Source organism: Myotis nattereri (assembly GCF_964212035.1).
Source record: "Myotis nattereri genome assembly, chromosome: 12".
Lineage (NCBI taxonomy): Eukaryota > Metazoa > Chordata > Mammalia > Chiroptera > Vespertilionidae > Myotis > Myotis nattereri.
This window is the reverse complement of record NC_138087.1, coordinates 42,246,060-42,268,517: the sequence shown is the minus strand read 5'-3', so window position 1 is coordinate 42,268,517 and position 22,458 is coordinate 42,246,060. Positions and strand designations below refer to the sequence as shown.

Below are 22,458 nucleotides of genomic sequence, written 5' to 3'. Positions count from 1 at the left end.
AGAACAAACTTCTACATATCTCAACTAATTAGTACAATTATACCTCCCCAAGAAACTAAAGTCCTGATAGAACTAACAGCCATTCCATTACTGCCAGATTTAGTCTCCAAGAAACACTGATTCCTTAAAGTGTCATCTGTGTGCAATCCATGATGCTACACAATAGACTTTCTAGTATGTTGAGAAATGATTGTAATTTTTCAGTACAATAACTTTAATTATAAATGAATATTTGACTGGCATTTATAAAAAGTAAACACAACTCTCCATTGGTTTCTTAGCAGAAGCAACATTCATCTCCCTATATTGTTCCTGGCAAGGTCTTTTCATTTGAGTCTCATGTGCCTATGGAAGTCAAGAGATGATTTCATTTCTAGAATGTCCTGAAGGCCACAGCTGGGTAAAGGGCTTAGAAAGATTGTCAGGGAACATAAGCATCTGCATGTGTAGCAAAGCATAATTTTTAAATAAATGTGTGGGGGCATTTGTAATTTGAATTTCCTTTCTTCTTCCGGTTTCAGATTTCAGGAATAAAACACTGTGGTTGTACACTAATAAGATTATGAAGGTTAGGCCACTGATGGGAGGATTAGGGCACTCCTCAGTCACCCACAGATTGGCTGGTGTGTTAGTGCTGGGCCTTTTCCTCCTTTATCAGGTATTTCTGGTTATGAGGGAAGGGTACTCCCGTAAAAGCTGTGAGACAGCATAATGGGTTGAGATATTAATTTGTCTTTTGTCCTCAGTGCACTTTTTCCCACTTACCTGTTGCACTCTCTTGCCTCCTAGGAGGCTTTTGCTGTAGGACAGTAAAGATAATTGTTTTCCTGGTATTACTGGAAGGAATTATGCCTGGAAGGAGAAAAGGAGATAAGCACTTTGTAGAAAAGAGGAGGAGGGAGGGAAGGCATCCTCCAGGAAATTGGGAATGGGAAGGAAGATCTGGAAATTTCCCAGCAGAAACTCAAGGCTCTCAGATTTCAGTAACCCTTAGAAGCCAAGACAGGGTGTCTCAGAGGTAACTGATGAGTGAAAGATCAAAAGGCTTCCCCAGAATGCCTTGTTTTTGATAAGACAGATGTGAGTGAGAGAGGACCCACGTCTATTCAGAGTGAATTATCATGGGGTTGGACCTCAGAGAAACATTTACGTTTCTTTTTAAAATAAATATTCTTTCTGAGATTATGGAGTAAGATTTTTAGTACAAGTTTGGTTTCCCATTTTGAGATTTTTTTTTTAATATATTTTATTGATTTTTTACAGAGAGGAAGGGAGAGAGATAGAGAGTTAGAAACATCAATGAGAGAGAAACATCGATCAGCTGCCTCCTGCACATCTCCCACTGGGGATGTGCCCACAACCCTGGTACATGCCCTCGACCGGAATCGAACCTGGGACCCTTCAGTCCACAGGCCGACGCTCTATCCACTGAGCCAAACCGGTTTTGGCCCATTTTGAGATTTATTATTAATGTAACTAACTATCCCTCTCAACAAAGGAAAATAATGTTTCAAAGAAAATAAAAAATGTGAGGAGAGGAAATAAAAACAACTATTTTTCTTTTTTTAATGTTCTTGCCTGGGGAAACATACTGACTAGTGGATCAAATGAGAAAATAAAAATTCGAGTAAGTATCATCATTATGTAACAAACCAATTCTTGTGAGATGGGAATTGGAGAGGAGTAGAATCTGTGGATTTTCTTCTTCTTGTTACCTGCATGTGTGCACTGCAACAACAAGTCAGGTTTGGGCTCTTATAATGTGAGTCAAAAAACACCCTCATAGCTGAGCGATGCCATGAAATAGAGAAGTTAGCATTTGCAACTTTCTGTGTCAGGGTAACAAGGAGGTGACGAATAAGAACAGAGACAAGAACCTACTCCTTTAGCTCATTAAATTCTCCCCAAACCTGCCTTATTTCAGTTCCTTAAACAAAGAAGGTGTGTGTAGCTTGTGGTCGAAATCCTCAGTAGTTAACTTTTGCTTCTTTCATTCTGCCTCAACTGGAGCTAAGGCCAAACGGGCAAGTACTTTCACCATCTCCTTTTTAAAGGCAAGGCAGGTGTTTTCCCTTGCGGTTTGCCCTTTGAAGAACCCCAGCATTATTCTATGGGGTCCTCCCTCCCACCCCGTTCTGGTCTCAGACTTTGTTTCATGTCCCAAGAGTGGGTGCAGTACTCACCTCTCTGGATTGCTTTCTCATCGTGTCAAGCCTCTTCTCGCCTCTCATGCTTAAAAACGATGATTGTTAAATTGTATTGACATTTTTCAATGCGCTTCACTAAGAAAAGATTTTTCTGAATACCAAATCAGCTATCTTGATCCTGCTTTCCATTAAACACACTTGATTCAGCTTTTTGCCCACATCCCTACACCCAAACTAACATTAAAAGATAATGTTCAGAAAAAAGTAAAATCTTGACTCTTATATAATATGAAATGAATATGTAGTAAAGAATGCATTTTATTCATATGAGATGTTAGACAACAAACTTTCAACCGAGGCAATTTAAAGACCTAATTTACTGTACTAAGGGATTCATGAATCAGGCAGCTTCAGTCCAGCAACCAAAAGGGTGTTCCTGAGGGGTTAGTCCTTAAGGGCCATATGCAAGCTTCCTGCCACCTGAGAACAAAAGACCAGGAAAACTTGCTAGATACCAAGAATCAGACCATATAAGGAATGGAAACTGTCCTGAAGACACCTGATCACATACCTGCATTCCATCCTCATACATCCTCATTCCATCCATATTCCAAGCCCATGGACTCAACCCCCAGACCCACTGAGGACAACAGCTTCCCGCTAGTGACTGCAAATAAGGATGAAATTCCAGCTCCTTCATCGACTCAATGTCCCCTTGCCTCGAGATTCTGTGCAAAGGATATCCAATCTCCACCCCCTTTCCTTAAATGAATTTAATGCTTTATCCACTGTCTGAGATGGCTATTCAGCCTTCCCATGTACCACCATGTTAACCTTTCACAAGAGTTGTCCAAAATATAAGGTCTTTATAGGAAGAAGGATGGGACAAAATAAAATATTATTTTCAGACCAAGACATATTTTGGGAAGAAGGGAATGTCAAGACCTTTTATCGTGCAGATTGCATCTTCTTTCTATGGTGAGGTACCAGAATGGTTGATTAAAATTATATTTTGGGGATAGAAATAGCAATTAGCCTCAGGTATTAAATCTAGCTTTAGTATCATGGGCTTTAGCACCAGTGACACCATTTGGGCCTGTGGTTTTCTCTTAAACAGAGAGAACCAAGGATATAACCGGTTCAGAGAAAGGCCAAAACACACATTTCTAAGGAATAATGAAATGTTGCAATAGAGAATTCTAATATCATAATTTTGTGACCAAACATATGGAACCTTCTTCCATCTGGTCTCTGACCCTGCTCAGGGGTGGGCAAACTTTTTGACTCAAGGGCCACAATGGGTTCTTAAACTGGACCGGAGGGCCGGAACAAAAGCATGGATGGAGTGTTTGTGTGAACTAATATAAATTCAAAGTAAACATCATTACATAAAAGGGTACGGTCTTTTATTTCAATAGTTTTATTAATTTCAAATGGGCCGGATCCGGCCCGCGGGCTGTAGTTTGCCCACGGCTGTATTAAACCATTTTGCAGTTTAAACTCTTACCCTGTCTACCTGAAGAACTGCATTCTTTGCATTGTCCATTTCCCTACAAAACTTGTTTTACTAGTTTATTTTGCAGACTCCAAGGGAAACTGAGGTATTGGCCCCTGCCTGCCACCCCCTTCCCTCCTAACCATGTCTTATGACTTCAACTGTTGGCCACATCCAGTTGATGCCAAAATTTCGGTTTGGGTCTGAGTTCCAACCTCTCAAAATCAAAAAATGAGTTTGCGGACAAATATGGTTGGCAGATGTAAAGTTTAGTGAGAGAAACCAGTCCTGGAAAAGGTGCAGCCGGGGTTTCAAAAGCAGGCCAGTGTCCAGAGCTCCCATTCCATATTGCAGTTGGATGTAGTTCAGCATCCAAGCTAATTAAAGTCCATTCGTCTGTGTGTGCAGTCCCACATGGCCATAAGCCACATGGGCACAGGGGAGCACATCCCCCACCACAGAAACCAGGAATCCAGTGCACCAGAGAGAGGGAGAGAGAGAGAAAACAGCCTGCTTTTTTTTTTTTTTTTTTGTCTAGGGGTAGATACATGTCTTGCTAGCTCCTGATTGGTTCTTTCAAAGAATTCTGCCTTAGTAACATTCTTGGGATTGGTTATACACCTCTCTGCCTTGTGATTAGTTCTCTCTGCAAGCTGCCTGTCTTAGTAACATCCCTACATTTTATTTTATTTTATTTTTTAAAATCTTTATTGTTGAAAGTATTACACATGTCCTCTTTTTCCCTCATTGACCCTCCTCCAGCCCACCTCTGCCCCAGGCCTTCATTTTAAAGCTCAAGGCTCCAGCACGTGCCCTTCTTTCCCCGCCCAGCTGGGTCTAGTTCTAGGTCATTCTGTCTGTCTCTGTGGTTTTTCTTGGAACAGGGCACGGTCAGCAAGTTGTATTCTGCCTGCATCTGCAATGCTCCAGTTCCCAGCCCCCATAATCCTGTCCCTCTCTACCTAGCCCTCTTCTATATCCTCACAGTGACTCTACCTGCTGACCAGGCGTCAAACAAAACTACTCATTGTTCTCATCTCACAACCCCAGTTCCTGACCACTGAGTCAGCAGAACCCTCAAAATCCAGTTACTCCCACCAATGAATAATGAATAATGCAAGTTTATGGTCTTGTTTTCCCAGCAACTCCACCTCACAACTCTTGCTTTTACCAGTGGTTCTCAACCTTCTGGCCTTTTAAATACAGTTCCTTATGTTGTGACCCAACCATAAAATTATTTTCATTGCTACTTCCTATCTGTAATGTTGCTACTGTTATGAATCATAATGTAAATATCTGATATGCAGGATGGTCTTAGGCGACCCCTGTGAAAGGGTCGTTTGACCGCCAAAGGGGTTGCAACCCACAGGTTGAGAACCACTGCTTTAAACCCTTTCCATATCCTTCCTACCCTACAGTGAGTCTTTGGTTCATGCCAAAAAGACTTCTCATTCTCCAATTTGCAAATCATATTACAATAAAACTCTCAGAAGAGTCCTGTGGAACTTTCATTACAAAATGAATTGCAATGGAGACAAAACTGTGGTTTTTTCCATAACCCATTACATCACTACCAAACCAGACAGAAAATGTCAATTAAATGCTACCAGGGAAGTCAGAATTTATTTATTAGTTACCTACATTTATGAAGAGTTGCAACATAGCTCAAACACAATGAACTGGACTAAAATCTGATAACCCAGAAGGCCAGGAAATCCAGTTGTCTACTGAAACACATTTTTCTATACTAATCTTTTCACGGTTATTTAATGACTTCTACACTAAAAAATTTAATGTTATTTCTCAGTAATCATCTTGCTACCACTATTAAAAGTTTTGACATAACTAATGACTCACTCCTTTTAAAAAAATTCTTTGCTGTCTCCTTTGCTGATTCCTTTTTATTATTTTAATAAACTCTTCTCTATACTCATTGCCTAGGTAATTTCATCTAGTTCCAAGGGTATAAATAGCAACTACCTCCTTAAAATTCCTAATATTACATCTTCAGTCCATTTTCTCCTGTGTACTCCTGACATACATTTAAAAAATTCACATCTGTCAATTTGCCATTTTATAACTTTGTTGTTCAAAACTGAATTTTGATTTCTTTCAATCTATCCCTTTTTACACACACACACACACATACACACACACACACACACACACACACACCTTCTTGCAGTTCTATTATTCAACCCAAGTCTGTAGAGCAGTGATTTTCAACCTTTTCATCTCATGGCACACACAAACTAATTACTAAAATTCTGCAGGACACCAAAAAATACATTATATATTTTTTTGCTGATCTGACAAAAAATATAGGTATAATTTTGATTCATTCACACTGGATGGCTATTGTTGAGTTGGCTGTTGTCACTTTTTTATTTGACAATCTAAAGGAAAAGAGGTCAGTGCCCCTGACTAAATAGTCAGGTATTGCATGTTTCACAAATTCTTTCCACACACCAGTTCAAAATTGCTGCTATAGAGTCATCCTGAATATCTCCCATTGTCCCCTAGGCCCATTCCTCACCCTTCTATACTTTGATTAATGACAATGAAAGCTGACCTGTGCCATAAGACGAGAACTAAATCAAGGTTCTCCCTGTCCTTTGTCTTGCACTTGGTTCCAGTTAATGGGGAGCCTTTGCTGAAGATTGGAGGGAGGGAGAAGAGTGAAGTCAAAGTATTGATCCCCTTGTCTATGTCCTTATGGGGTAGCTTTGAGCTGGATGCTTTCCTTAAGGCTGGTCTTAATTCCACTGAACACAGGTTTTTGTTTTGATATACTAAACTTTCAGCTTCCAAATTTGAATACCTACATTTTCTCTTCATTCTTCGGGGCATTGTACTGTTCTGTGGGGTTTCTTATACCTTGCCCATGTCTTTCTAAATAATTCTTTTATTAAAAACTAGAGGCCCGGTACACAAAAATTTGTGCACTCGGGGGGGGGGGGGATGGTCCCTCAGCCCCACTGTGCCCTCTAGCAGTCTGGGACCCTTCGGGGGATGTCCACCTACCAGCAGGGAGCAGGCCTAAGCTGCAGTCGGACATCCTTAGTGCTGCTGAGGAGGCAGGAGAGGCTCCCACCACCAACGCTGTACTGGCAGCCATCAGCCTGGCTTGTGGCTGAGCAGAGCTCCTCCCATGGGAGTGCACTGACCACCAGGGGGCAGCTCCTGCATTGAGCATCTGCCCCCTGGTGGTCAGTGTGTGTCATAGTGTCCAGTCATTCCCAGTTGTTCTGCTGTTAGGGTCAATTTGCATATTACCCTTTTATTATATAGGAATGCCTGGCCAGCCTGGGTGAGGGGCTGATGCTGTTTTCAGGCTGGCCACAGCCCCTTCAGTGTGGGGGTTCCTACTGAAGTGCCTGGCCAGCCTGGGTGTGGGGCTGATGGCTGTTTGCAAGCTGGCCACAGCCCCTTCAGTGTAGGAGTCCCCACTGGGGTGCCTGGCCAGCCTGGGTGAGAGGCTGAGGGCCATTTTCAGGCTGGCTAATCCCCCCGTGGGTACCCTCACCCCATGAGGGTGTGGCCAGCCTGGGTGAGGGGCTGATGGCTGTTTTCAGGCTGGCCACGGCCCCCAGCCACCCAAGCTCTCAGTGGAGGCTGGCTGGAAGCAGATATCTGGGATTTATTTATCTTCTATAATTGAAACTTTGTTGCCATGAGCAGAGGCCACAGCTGGCTCAGGGAAGGCGGGAAGCTTGGCTTCCTCCGTCACCCGGGCAACCAAGCCACCTGCTTGCTCCAGCTCCGTGGCTGCTGGCCGCCATCTTGGTTGGGTTAATTTGCATATAGTCACTCTGATTGGCTGGTGGGCATGGCTTGGGGCATAGCGAATGTATGGTCAATTAGCATCTTTGTCTTTTATTAGTGTAGATACCTCTAATTATCTTAATTTAATGTGCCATATCTTTTCTGATGGGACAATGACTGATACAAGCTATCTGTTTCACATCCAGCAAATTCTTTTCTTCTATTTTCAAAATATATTAAGTGTTTAACCACTTCTCACTGGAAGTTCCCTGGTCTACCACCATTATTTCTCTTCTGGTTTTGCCCTAGAATTTGAAAAATTAGAAAAGTGTGCTAGAGAAAATGTATAATTATCTGTTGAAATACAATAGTTATTTTTTTCCTACACTGATTTTATCAAAGATTTTGGCTATTTTATCTGATATGCTTCTGCTGTGTCTGGAAAAATGCCTGGACCATAGTCACAATTAAACATTAATGAAGTGAAATGAAAGAACAAATAAGGGAATTAATAAATGATACGGAAATTATGTTTTGAAACCCAGAGTGATAAAAAGTCCTAATCCTACTTGAGTCTCAACTATTTTTCAACAGAAAGCAAAGGTATCCCCTAAATATAATTTCATATGTAGTCAATTATTTGTAAGCTGTGGATTGGCCTCAGTGCCATTTTAAAAGTGAAACACAAACAAAATATGAGTTGTGCAATGATTTTCTAGGAAGCCAATAATGAAAAAAAACATAAGTCAGCTGAATAAACAAGATGGATAGAAAAAGAAACCTCAAAAACACCATAGTGGGTTCAGGCAATGTTTTCTTTAAGTGAAAGAGCATAATTATGCTATTGATATTATAATTAGTGTTGGTTTTTAATTAACAAAATTTTCTTGAATAAAATTGTGATTGTCAAGTGAATTTCTAAATTCTACAAATTTATATTGTACAGGCAATAAAACATAGGTATGCCTCATCATCATTTCACAGAACTGGATTACTTTATATGTACAATTTTGTACTTAGACTCCTCCTATTTTTTATTGTATTAGTATCTCTTTTTTTTTAAAATATATTTTATTGATTTTTTTACAGAGAGGAAGGGAGAGAGAGAGAGAGTTAGAAACATCGATCAGCTGCCTCCTGCACATCTCCCACTGGGGACGTGCCCGCAACCCAGGCACATGCCCTTGACCGGAATCGAACCTGGGACCCTTCAGTCCGCAGGCCGACGCTCTATCCATTGAGCCAAACCGGTTTTGGCGTATTAGTATCTCTTAAAACTCAACTCTTAAATGAAGCAATCTCAGCTTCAGCCTACACATCTTTGATAACATTTAAGCACTCTTTTAGGTTCAATTCTACATTAATTTTTTTCTCATGATAGTAGCAGAGTGTAACCTGGCATTTTTCTGGAGATTCCCAGCATCAGTATCAGCTTAGAGAATCAAATTCAAATTTCCATATCCACCTAATTTAATAAAAAAAATAAAAATAAGATCTACCTAAACCAAATGGAAATAGGAGAAATGGTGAGTATCCCTTCCCAGTAGCTCCTGAAAAATCCTAAGATTAACTCTGACTGGACACCTTCTGAAAATCAATAGCTTTTCCTCTACCCTAATAATAATAAATTTGAAACTAAAGTGTAAAGGACATATCTGTCTATAATAGAGATAAAACAATACAATTCTGAGAACAAAATATAGCAAGATTAGTACAAGACATAAAAGCTAAGTTATGAAACCCAAATGAAGTGTATAAAGTGATTCTGGAATGTTAAGAATCTCTAAGAATAGCCAAAAATTTGTGAACATTGAATAAGAACAATTAAGAAGGCTAAGTAGGAGACTTCCAAATAGATAACAAAAAAGTCACTGTAGTCAAAAGTGTATGATATTGGCACAGAACTAGATAAATAATTAGTTACATATGGTTGAGCACCCACAGAAAGATCATTACATGGGGGGGAGGGGTAATCTAACTTAGTAAAAAAAAGTGGTTAGTTTAATAAAGTGTTGATATGATTGATTATCCATCTGGAAGCAAACAGAATTGGATCTCTATCATTTTTTTATAAGAAAAACTAGAGGCCCAGTGCATGAATTCGTGCATGGGTTGGTCCAGTTGGCTGGCCCTGATCAGGGCCAATCGGGCCAGGCCAGGCCATCTGGGGGGAGGGGCCTAAAGTGGTTGGTCGTACTCCAGGTCGAACTCTCAGTCGAACTAACTCCTAGTAGAGGGGACAATTTGCATATTACCCTTTTATTAGGTAGGATAATGGAAGAAAATGTAAGGGGCTATTAATAGAAATCCAGGGTGGGACTTTCCTAAGTATGACAGGAATTTCAAAACCATAAAGGAAAACACTATATTTGGCAGCTTAAAAATTACATATATTTGCATGGCAAAAGATACTATAGACAAAATGAAGTTATAAATTCAACTGTGTCTATAAATTAAGTGTAGAAAAGGTTCTATTTTTCTTAGAGACTAGTTATTAAAGGATCATTGTATATAAAATCCGCTTTTGGAGTTCATAACAGCTGAAAGAGGAATTTCAAACTTTCTCAATAAAAAATTGGAAGAATTTTACTATTAAAACTTAAGATTTTTTATTGCCAGTAATACCTTGCTAATATTACTCCAATTCTTTATAAATAAATAAATAAATAAATAAATAACAGATAGTATTAGTTGAAAAATACATAGAGTGAAATAGAGCAAATGAAACACAAAAGCAATGGAAAATAATAAATAAGATTTCAAAGTGTTCTCCCCAGGATTTTCTTTTCTCCTCAGAAAGACAAAAGTTTGGAAGGGTCAAGAGACTTACACTTTTGACCAAGAAGGAATTCTAGAAATGTGATAATAGAGAGAACATCCTGTTTTTTAATCTCAGCTGTTGTAATGAAAAATTGAATTCTGAAAATAAAAAAAAAAATAACAGACACACACCACACAAGACAGATATAAATAACCACTTCTAGATCATCCCTAAACTATGAACAAAACATAGACATTGTAATAACTGGGATATATTTTGAAGGCAAAAATGGTTTTTATTAATTCTATAGAGTATCTTCCCAAGGAAATTAGAAAAAGATTGTCTTGGCAAAAACTGCTTTCTCAGGAGGCCATGGTAACTGTGAGGTAAGATCATTTGTAGCATTTGAGGGGCGGGAGCAGAGGGTTGGGAGATCATCCACTTTTGAAGGACTTCGGTGGACGAATACACGCAGTCTTGTCCTAGATTCATTTCATTAAGAGAGAATGAGCTAAGTAACATTGCCAAAACCAAGTTCACTTAAGGTAATAGGCCAGGGATGTTTCTGACCATCTGTCTCTTTAATGAGGGCATGTTTGCCATCACAGCGGCTAAAACAAAAATGCAAAAAATAACACAGAAAATACCAGCTGTTGAAAAGGATGTGAAAAAACAAGAGAACCCTTTTACCTTGCTTGTGAAACAATCAGTTGGTACAGCCATGCTGAAAAACCAGTTGGAAGGTCTAAAGTTAAACATGTGAATGTTTCATGACCCAGCAATTCCAATCTGACATTTACATGGCGAACAGAAAGATGGACATACATTCACCAAAAAATGGGCACTGGAATGTTCATAGCAGCGCAATGAGAATGGGTGAAATATAATTATGCACAATGTGGATCGATCTTGCAGATAGAATGTGGATAAATCTTACAAGCACAATGTGTTACAAAAGAAGTCAAGCACAAAAGTGCACATACTGTTTCATTTCCTTATTTAAAATTCAAAACAGGCAGACCAAACTATGGCATCGGAGGTCAGGAAAACAGTCATCTCTGGGGCACAGAGATTGGAGACGGAAAGTGGTCACGAAAAGATGGGCGGAGGGTGGGTTATGGGATGTTGATGGTGTTCAGTTTGTAAAAATTCGTCATTTTAAACTTCTGTTTTGTGCACTTTTCTGTATGTATATTTTAATAAAAAGTTCCCTGACAAACTTTTGTTTGTAGGATAGAACAGAAAGCAGTGGGAAGGAGAAGTGAGCAAGTTAACTTTCTTTAAATGGAGGGAAGATTTATACAATTTTTTAACTAAAAAGCAAACAGCAGCTTTTCATATCTAAAATAATTGGGCTCATATTTATCTTGCCCAATAGCCTGGGAAAAACACCACCTTTGATTCTTATTTCAAAACCAAAAGCCATTATTGCTCTTGTTCCAAAGAGTTTTCATGTACTTGACTTCCTTTCCCAATTTGCTGCAATAAGTAGAGTAAAAATATTAACTAAAAAGAGATCATCTTGTAAAACCACTTCACCGCCCAAAGCAACTTAAACTTTGGAAAAGCCTTTATACACGATACTGTTCCATTGCCCACAGAAGCCCGATGAAGTGGATTACCAATAAATATTTTCAGTGGGAATGAGTCATCTGAGCACATGTTGAATGACTTCCCATTCCAGACACTGAAGAAGCTAAGTAGGCACTGCTGAAACCTTCTATCCTCCGAGGGTGTCAAACTCTCTTCCCAAGGTGCTGAATTTCTAAACTGCTCTGCTCTCACCTCCTCTGAGATGGCAAAACCCCTTGGGAATTCCAGACCACTGAAAGTCAAAAGGTCAGGCATAACAGTAGGAGACCTGAAACCCAGTGAAGCCCAGTAAGTATGGAATGCTAGAAAATTATACAAAACAGGCCAAGCAGGCTCAGAAGAGTCAGAGTATAAAAACTCCTTAGCAGAGCGACCAGCTGTGCAAAGAGGTATTGGCAGAACTACACAAATATATACTTGCTCCAAAAAAAGCATTCAACCTGTTAAAGACGTTTCACAAACAGAGAAAATTGCATATTATGTACACACACACACACACACACACACACACACATCATAATTTGCCTCTACCTTTAAAGAGCTTCTAAAGTTAGAAGTCATATTTTAGTCATTTTTTTATGTTTGGCATCTAAAGTCCTGGCTTATAGTAGGCACCTTAAAACATTCATTAAAAATGAAATTGTGTTATGGAGGTGTGTAGAGCTTCTTAACCAATCAATGAATAGTCCCAGACTTTTAACATTTTATACAGTTTTTTTCTCTTTCCTTGTTCTCAGTTGTCAGCTTTTGTTTTAATTTCAATAACTCAGAACTCACATACCTCATGTTTTAACTCAGTTTGTCTAGTTGAAGATTCACTTCTCTCTAGACCAAACCCCTGAATTTTATGATTCTTGCCATCCTTAAACTTTTCTTCATCTTTTATATGAGTTCACAGAAGAAGAAGGAATTTATAAGCTCAAATGAATGCAATGCTATAGTTAGAGCATAAACCTAAACTGAAATTTTTAAAAAATAATTTTTGGTCAGCATTCTATTTACATATAACATACTTTTCATGTCAGCATATATATATAAATTCTTTATTGTTTAAAGCATTACATATAGTATTACATATGTCTCCTTTTTCCCCCATTGACCTCTCCCCAGCCACCCCCACCCCCCAGCACATGCCCTTACCCTCCCCCCTCCCCCCGCCCAGTGTCTGTGTCCATTGGTTATGCTTATATGCATGAATACAAGTCCTTTGGTTGATCTCTTACCCTTCCCTCCCCCCCACACCTGCCTTCCCTGTGAAGTTTGACTGTCTGTTCCATTCTTCTCTGCCTCTGAATCTATTTTTGTTCATCAGTCTATGTTGTTCATTACATTCCACAAATTAGTGAGATCATGTGATATTTATCTTTCTCTGATAATATTATTCACTTAGCATAATGCTCTCCAAGTCCATCCATGTTGTTTCGAATCATAAGAGTTCTTTCTTTTTACATCAGCGTAGTATTCCATCATGTAGATGTACCACAGTTTTCTAATCCATTCATCTGCTTATGGGCACTTAGGCTGTTTCCAGATCTTAGCTATGGTGAATTGTGCTGCTATGAACATAGGGGTGCATATATCCTTTCTGATTGGTGTTTCTGTTTTCTTGGGATATATTCCTAGAAGTGGGATTACCAGGTCAAATGGCAGTTCCATTTTTAAGTTTTTGAGGAAACTCCATACAATTCTCCACAGTGGCTGCACCAGTCTGCATTCCCACCAGCAGTGCACGAGTGTTCCTTTTCTCCACATCCTCCGCAGCACTTGTTTGTTAATTTGTTGATGATAGCCATTCTGACAGGTGTGAGATGGTACCTCATTGTCATTTCGATTTGCATTTCTCGGATGATTAGTGACTTTGGGCATGTTTTCATATGTCTCTTGGCTTTCTGTATGTCTACTTTTGAAAAGTATCTATTTGAACATAATCATTGAAAGCATACATGTATGATTCACAGAATAACGAATTTTGTGTTTGTTAGTCCCATGTATGTGTTTATTCTGTGACTATACATATGTATGTATATACATATATACTGGTATACACATATATACATATATGCATGTATCCACAGCAGTACTTTTCATTTATTAAAAATATTTATATAAATAATGTCTTCAGCACATGCATTCCTATGAGGCACTCTTTTTTTGCTGAACGTGATTTGGAGTTTTAGCCATGTAAATTCATGTTACACTAGTATATTTGTTTATACTAGTGTAGAACATTCCATTATATGACTACAACATAATTACATTTATCTAGTATGTTGTTTATGAACATTCAGTTGTCTCCAATTTTTTAGTATTCCAAAAATAACACCACAAAAGCTATAGTGGACAATGTGTGCTTTCTTATGAATGTGCATCTTCAAGTTTAATAAAAATTTCCAAATGGTTTATTAAAAATTTCCAAATTTTATATTGGTTTTACCACTTACACTGCAAACAAGAGTGCATATTCTCATTTCTCCAAATACTCACCAGCATTTGTATTGTCAGACTTTTAAAATGTTACCAGTTTCCTATGTGTGAAACGGTATTTTAGTTTGATTTAATACGTACGTTATTACTAAGGTGGGTAACATTTCATGTTTGTTGGCTCTTCATGTTTCTGCCTGTCCATAAACTTTGCCTGTTTTGAAGAGGGGAACTGCTGATTATCTTTTTCATATTGATTTGAATAAATTCTTTTTAATTCTGGATACTACTTTGTTTTCTGTTACAGGTTTTGCCAATATTCTTTCCTATTCCATGGGTTGTTTTTACTTTTGTTTATTGAGCCTTTTATTGAGCAGAAATTTTAAATTTCAATGCAGTAAAATGGATTAAGATTTTTCTTGTGAATTGTTATGTTCTGTATTTTGCTTAAAAATCTTTTCTTACTGTTCTAAACATTTTCTTCTAAACATTTCAATGTTTAGTTTTTCTCATTTAGGTATTTAATATATCTGAAATTGATTTCCTGAAGGGAACATATTTCAATTACTTCTTATAAAGGTAGCTGATTTCATAGATCCATCCTGCTGATTGATATATATCACCTTTAGATTTCTGGTGCGGGCGGGGGGTAGGGAGGGGGGCAGACAAAGAGGCAAACTTCTAAACTCTTCATCCTTACTTCAACTAGGAGAACAATTTTACATGTTCAGATGCCATACAAATTTCCTTTGAATTAAGGAATATACTCTGAAGCCACTGCCATCATGGAAACTATACAAGCTCTGAATTGAGTTCGATAGAGATTTTCATCCTAGATTAAATTCTTTTCAGCAGAGTGATCTTGGCTATATTATTTATCTTTCTGGGCCTCCTTTTCTATAAAAAGATATTCATCCCTAGTCCATGGTTTGTGTCAAAATTAATCATTTCAAAATACGTACTACATTGCCTGACGCACAGAAAATATTCAAAGACTTTATGGCTTTTGTCTTTGGCAGTGAAACAGCAGTACCTTGAGAGAACTGCAACAAATCAAGATGAATGCTTGTTTCTCTAATTTTAGCATAACACAGGGAAGATAAAGAAGGATAAATAGCCCAGATTTTGGAAAACAACAATGAATATCTGTTATATTACAAGATCAGGCTTTTCCCCCATTAGGTCCTAAGATTAGCCCTGAATGAAGTTAAAGTTTTTACTTTTGTCATCCTTAGTAAAGTTGAATCCTACGGTAGGAAGTGAAGACCCAGGAGTTATATCCGGGGCAAGGGTCAGAAGCTAAACAACATCTCTCTAGGACTGTGAGAAGGTTTCTTTGTTTTACTAGCCTCAGAGTTTGCAAACGTTGGAGTGAACAGTTCTAGTGGGGACTGGAACAGTGCTGTGGGTACAGGATGGAGGAACCACACCTGTTCACAGGGAGTGGATGAGGTCCTGGGACAGTGTGGGCCAGGCAGGAAATGACAGGACATTATTTTCTGGTGTGTGTGTGTGTGTGTGTGTGTGTGTGTGTGTGTGTGTTCCTTTTCAATATGCCTAAACCTTCAAGCAAGCCTTCTTCAAAATTACTACTCTCAGTTACACGATTGAAAAATAGGTAAATCCCTGAAACCCATCCTTGGGTGTAAACATTACAGGGTGAAAGCGGGAATCCCTTCTCTCCATCAGAGTGGCCAGAAGTGACAGCTGCCATTGGACGACAAATGTTCCTGGTGAGCCAATGACAAGGTCAGCTGCTGTGTGTGTTGGCAAGATGAAGAGGTCAAACTGGGAGAGGCAGTGACTTTTGGGACACAGTTGAGATGTTGCCCTTGGAAAATTTACTAAGTGCCTAGGGCACACTTGAGCAGTGGTCCTGGGGAGAGAGTTAGGGGGCCAATTTCTAGCTGGAATCTGGTGCCATCAAAATGTTCGTTAAGAAAAAAAAACAGAATGAAGGGCTGATTTGAGACCTGGAGTTACAGTTTAAAGAAGTATGAGAAGATGGGACAAATTTTCAACCTGAGATGTAGGTAACAAGGTAAAAGTCAAAATATAAGCAGAGATGCCACACATACTACCCATACTAGAAAATCTCAGACACTTGCTTTTGCAAAGATTTTCCTGCCCTCCCACTAGATCCATTCATTTAATCATGAATTCATTTCCACATTTACTGGACAAACATTTATGGATTTTCTGCTATATGCCTGACACAGTACTGGGGACTGGAGATACTGGGGAAGCCGAACAGACTTGGCCCTGCGTTTGTGGAGCTCGCAGGGAGTAGGGATGTTCACATTAACATAATGAGTGAAACCAGGCACTGGGGCAGGGATGGAGGGTGCGGTCAAGGGTCCATCAAGGAGGACAGCCCTGGTAGTAAATTTAGAAATAAATGTCACAATAAAGCCCGAGAAAGATAAAATTATGTTTAGCAAAGGCATTTGGAAACATCAGCAACTCAGAAATACTTTTCTTAAGATCCATTAATATGAGCGTGTTGGAACTCAATCATCTCACTTAGCTGGAAAATTCGTTCATGTAACATGTTTCTGTCCATAAGGTTAGCAGATAAAGGCAACAGTGTTGTGTACATGTGTGGAGTTTACTGTTGGTGGGGCTTGATCGTCATACTGAATTCAAGTAAATGGTAAACTGTCCTTTGTAAACAACATGATGAAGGGTGGAAGGAGACCTATCAACTTCTATGATGTTTATTTATTTAGGTTTTCTCAATGTTAAAAATGTGTCATAGAGAATCAGTTGCCTGAATCCTGCATTTCATTCATATCTAAAGAGAAAGCCAATGGTGTATTCCTCTCAGGGAATTTGTTTCTATATCTTGTTAAGCCATAAAACAGCTCTTGTTCAGCTATTTCTAATTCACAGTATACACAGATTTTTTGTTTGTTTAAACTATGAATCTTAGATTTTCTGGGAAAGTGCGTGTGAATCCAAAAAATCATATTGTGTATCCACCCCTGTGGAGGCCTGGAATACCTGTAGATTTTATAGTCTAATTAATAATTATGTAGATAGTAAAATCCCCAAAGACCTCTTCTGCCTCTCAAAAATGGTTATGATTTCTTATTCTCTCATGCGGATTGATAGCACACCTGCATCATAGGTTTAGCAGGAAAGCAGTTAGAGAACTGCAATGTGGGAATATATAAATGCTTTTATAAATTTTGGTGCAAGTTTTCTTTTTTGAAGAGCCCCTCATTTGCATCATTCATCCGGTAATTCTCTAGGCTGGTCTTGTCTGTCGGATGTAACCAAGAGCCCCAGGGAACTGTAGCTACAAGGAGGACACTGAGTAATAAGTAGCCATATACACTTGTGTGTAGCAAGCTATCTAATTCCTATACCTCTGTTCAGTTTTTGGACTTCATATACAATGACTTTAAGGACTTTATTCATCTTGCTTTATCACTGGTGCACATATCCACATATTATCAACAGCTCTATAGTCACAGTGCATTTTTGTGTCATTTCCAGCTGATAATTTAAAGTGTTTATGTTAATAGAAATTATTTTTTTAAATATATTTCTTTATTGATTTTAGAGAGGAAGAAAGAGGGAGAGAGAGGCAGAAACATCAATGATGAGAGAGAATCATCGATCGGCTTCCTCCTGCACGCCCCCCCACTGGGGATCGAGCCCGCAACCCAGGCACGTGCCCCCAGCTGGAATTGAACCCAGGACCACTCAGTCCGCAGGCCGACGCTCTGTCCACTGAGCCAAACTGGCCAGGGCAATAGAAATTATTTTGATATAATATTTTGGTACACTGCATTACTCCTGATTATATTTCATAAATTATCACTTCAGGATAAGCAAACACATATAATTAAAAATAATTTGTCTTTCTATATTAAATGACAAAAAAAGTCATTCCTACTTTGCTTTTACACTTTTCCTATTTTATTCTTGTCCATGTTTCTAAAAAGACATATAAAGCAAACTTATGAATTGTACAAAAAGCCCAGTAGTACACCATTTAATTATGCCTCAGCAGCATAGTAAAAGTGAAAATTAGCATTTTACAATACAGTGTGTTAAAATAAAAGTACTCGATCATATATGCTTGCTGTTAAAAAAAGAAGTTAGAAAAATACAATTCTTTAAAGAAAATAACCAGATAAACTGAAGATTCTTGTAGTGTTCTGGTCATCCCATTATTGTTGAGTAAACAGAAGATTTGACAGTTTCTTTCAGAAAAAAAGGCAAAATAGTTTCTATTTGACACACTGTCATGACGACAATATAAATAATTTCAAAAGCTTTCACAAAAAAAGAGACAAGCAACCCAATTTGTTTATTCCCAAGGATAATGCTGAGTTTATTTATATTTGAAAAGAAAGACTAAGTCCCGACTGTAATCCTCCATGTCTCTGAATTGTTTGACTGTGCTTCTATTGCAGCAATCCGGTCAGCAGGGTCATTATCTAGAGGCGATCCCGCCCTAAGGGCCTCCCATTTAATCAGACACCAGCCGGGTTTCTAAAGTCCTTTAGCATGCAAATCCCCTTACAGCTTTACTCTGGTTTTCACTGCTTCTGCTCCTTATATGCCTTAGTTCGTTAACATTTTTAATTAAAGAAGCACACACATAAGCTGGGTAACTACACTGAAAGGTATTTGTAAGTAATTGCTATCTTTTCTTTCATGTTATTGTGGGTTCATTGTGCCCCTCTCCCCGCCCAGAATTCATATGTTGAAATACCAACCCTCAGTACCTCAGAATGAAATTGTATTTGAATGTAAGGTCTTTAAAGAGATAAGTTCAAATGAGGCCGTAGGAGGAGGCTCTAATATAGTATGACTGTTGTCCTTATAAGATAAAGGACAGACACAAGGGGTGTTTGCACACAGAGAAAGGCCATGTGAGGACATGATGAAAAGGTGGCCATCTACAAAAGAAGAGAGGCCTTGAGAGAAAGCAACCCTGCCAAGACCTCTAGGACTGTGAGAAAATAAGTTTCTGTGTTGAAGCCACTCACACTGTGGTATTTTGTTATAGCAGCTCTAGCACACTAATACACACATGTATTTAGTAGGTAGCAAAAAAAAACAAAAAAATGGATAGCATTATAAAAACATCAGTTTGCTCTGATGTTAAATTCTTAATACAGAAAACATAAGAGCTGATATAAAAATGGATTTTGAATAAATGACTTCTTATGACCTTTTTTCCACCTCTCTAAAGCTAGCTCAGCTCTTCTAGCCGGCATGGCTCAGTGGTTGAGTGTCAACCTATGAACCAGGAGGTCATGGTTCCCAGTCAGGGCAAATGCCTGGGTTGTGGGCTCAATCCCAAGTGTGGGACATGCAGGAGGCAGCCAATCAATGATTCTCTCTCATCATTGATATTTCTCTCTCTCTCTCTCTCTCTCTCTCTCTCTCTCTCTCTCTCTCTCTCTCTCTCTTTCCCTTCCTTCCTGAAATCAATAAAAATATATTAAAAAAAAATAAAATTAGCTCAGCTCATCTATCCCCACCACAAAATGTTCTCTGCTCTTCTAGGCCACTCTAGCTCCTTTTTCTGGACCCCTTCAGCACCTTTTCCCTAGACCACTGGGAAAAGACATATGTAACATCAGAACCTTGTTCTTATTGTGAACCTTACATTTAAAACTAATGAAAACATACCCGTCTATTTGAAGCTGGTGTAAAGGAAGGAAGACAGGTCCTCCTAACCTCCTTGTCCAATCCACCACTCATTTTTTCCTTCCTTTCTTGTTCACAGTGGCCCCTGGGACACCATCACATGAGACATAGGTTTAAAATTCCTGAGTGACATCACACTTTATTATTATCTTAAAATAACCTTAGGAGACTTGATCTCTCATATTAGAACTGAGGCTACACCACACTTTAAAAAAGACTTCCTATATTATGATGATAGAAAAAAAGAACTGAACTAATAGCAAAGCATAGGGTGCAACCTTTAAATTGCTTATTAAATGAATATGAATCACATAATATTTCTGACTTGCATCAGAAAGCCGCCACCAGTCTGAGAATCTAAGATGCACTATCAGCGGAGCGGGGCTCTGCTTGGAGCTGGTACGGTTTGGGCTTCATGGCCAAGCCATACGTGGGCGTCAAGTCCAGCTCGGCCCTGGGGCATTTGTTCAGCTTGAGCTGTTGCAGAACCATGGTGATGAAAAGGAATACCTCATTCCGAGCAACGTCTTCCCCCAGACACTTCCGGATTCCCATTCCAAATATCAGGACCTTGTCCACAAGACTCTTATTCAGTTCCCTGTTTTCATTTAGAAATCTCTCAGGACTAAATACATTGGGATTATCCCAGATAGTTCTGTATAAAATAGACAAAAGTTACATTTTATAAAGGAATCGTTTTATCATTTTGCCATTCTTGCCAACTTCCCCACAATAACTTTGTTTTGCATAAAATGTTTTATTTATGTTTGGAATAGTGTAAATATTCATACATATGTACATATAGGTACATATATATAATTATAGAGGTATATCATTATTATGAATTTATGTATATATACTCTTTAAATTTATTGAGAAGTTTAGTTACCTTAAAGAATTAATACAATTTTTCCTAATTTATATTAAAATGACTTCTGCTTCATTAAATAGTGAATAAAATACTTGGAAATTTATTTCAATTTTTTTAATGAAGAATTCTACAAAATTCTCATCTGAATATTCCAAAATTTGGGTATAAATAACAAGGAATAAATATTCAATCTCCTTTGTTTTAGGTGGTACCTCTCACTCTGGTACCAATAGGTTTAGGAAAAGGCCTTCGCCCATCATCACAGAGCAGCCAGGTCACCTGCCAGCAGCTCTGACTGAGGGTTGCCCAGAGTCCCCAACTGCTGTGCATCTGGTGCTCTCTTCTCCCCCACTCTTGTCTCAGGCACCATATCTGCCTTGTCTATGACAACTCCTGCTAGTACGTTTCCTAACACACCCTCAGCCATACATCAGGGACCCACTTGACTTTACCAAGAACCGGACCTTTTTGTGTATTGATGTCATTCTCTTTCTAGCAAAACATTTGTTTTTTTTCTGCGCCAAAGGTCATAGCCCTGAAGACCTACAAGTCGTACTCAGTCCTCCAGTAAATTTTGTTTGCTCTCATAATCTTTCAAAAATAATTCATTGCTGCGGACATTTAAACATCAGAAGACTCCACGTGAAAATTTCCATTTCCAAGTTCTGTCTTATCGAACGAGCTGACAATGCTGGGACAAGGTCCTGCTTGTCTTCAGTTTACTGAGCGGAATGAGGGTTTAGCAGGTAACTGCTCCTCACGGCTCCAACAAGGGCGATTCTCTCATTGTTAGTGTTTTCCACTGCTCAGTAGGTGCCTAAGTTTGTGAGCTTTGTTTAAGCTAAATAGGAATAATTTCCCCATGACATCAGTCTTCAACCACATACTCATTTAGTTCAATAAGTGCCTCAATACAAACAATATTTCTTTATAAGCACCTGTGTTAACACAGCTTGTTTGAACATTACTCAATATTCAATATAATCACAGGTTCCTAGGCTACTAGAACACTTCAGGCACTTGGGATAGTGCTAACTGAGAACAAATGCCATTAAATTTACATTGACTATATTTTTCTGGTAGTGGGTTTTTAAATGCTTAATTTTTATTTAGCATGATCACTGGATGTGAACAGTGGAGGTGTCAACCTTTCTGACAATAGATTTTGCAGTGGGACAGCCTATGCCGTGAATGTGCTATTAGGTCTACATGGTAATCAACCTCTCTCCCAAATAGCCTGGAGCATGAGACATCAGTCAGAGGAAATCTTGGGTGAAGACAAAGAAGTTGTACCGAGTGCTCTGTATACCGCCCACTGAGTGCATAAGAATGCAATCTCTACCAGTTTACTGGAGACAGTAAGCCCCAACCACATGGAGCATCCAATTTCCATTAATCAGGATATACACACTGAATGTGGGCCCTGTTTCTGCTACTTGCTGCACGTGTGACGTTAGGCAATTCATTTCACTGGATTGAGTTTCTTCAGTTGTCAAATTGGGATCATGGTAGCACCATGCAGAGGGTTATTGTGGAGGTTCAGAGGAGGTACTTAAAGGTTTTGTGCCCAACACACAGTAGGGTCTATAGATATTAGATGCCATCATCATCATTCCCATCACTGCTAACACCACTACCATCATCTTCTTTTAAAACAGGTGAGGTATCTTCATCCATGTTCTCCCTTTTAAGGCTAATATGGATGAGACTCTAGCTGTATTTTACTTGCAAA

The 22,458-nt window shown here is 38.8% G+C and overlaps 1 protein-coding gene across 5 annotated transcripts in view; it reads right to left on the bottom strand.

Moving 5' to 3' along the window:
- LOC308527660 (cytochrome P450 1A4-like) overlaps window positions 1–22,458 on the bottom strand; it is a 55,889-nt gene that overhangs the window by 5,025 nt on the left and 28,406 nt on the right. For 2 of the 5 annotated variants that reach the window (XR_013996636.1, XR_013996637.1), the window contains exon 7: window positions 766–852. The exons of 1 other annotated variant lie outside the window; for it this stretch is intronic. Coding sequence is in view for 2 of the 4 variants with exons in the window: in XM_081103061.1 (XP_080959187.1) it covers window positions 20,213–20,510 (298 nt within the window). In the remaining 2 variants the exon portion in view is untranslated. Of the gene's footprint in view, window positions 1–765; window positions 853–17,715; window positions 20,511–22,458 lie in introns of those variants that run through there. 2 more of the 5 variants (XM_081103061.1, XM_081103062.1) reach the window with 1 other exon arrangement.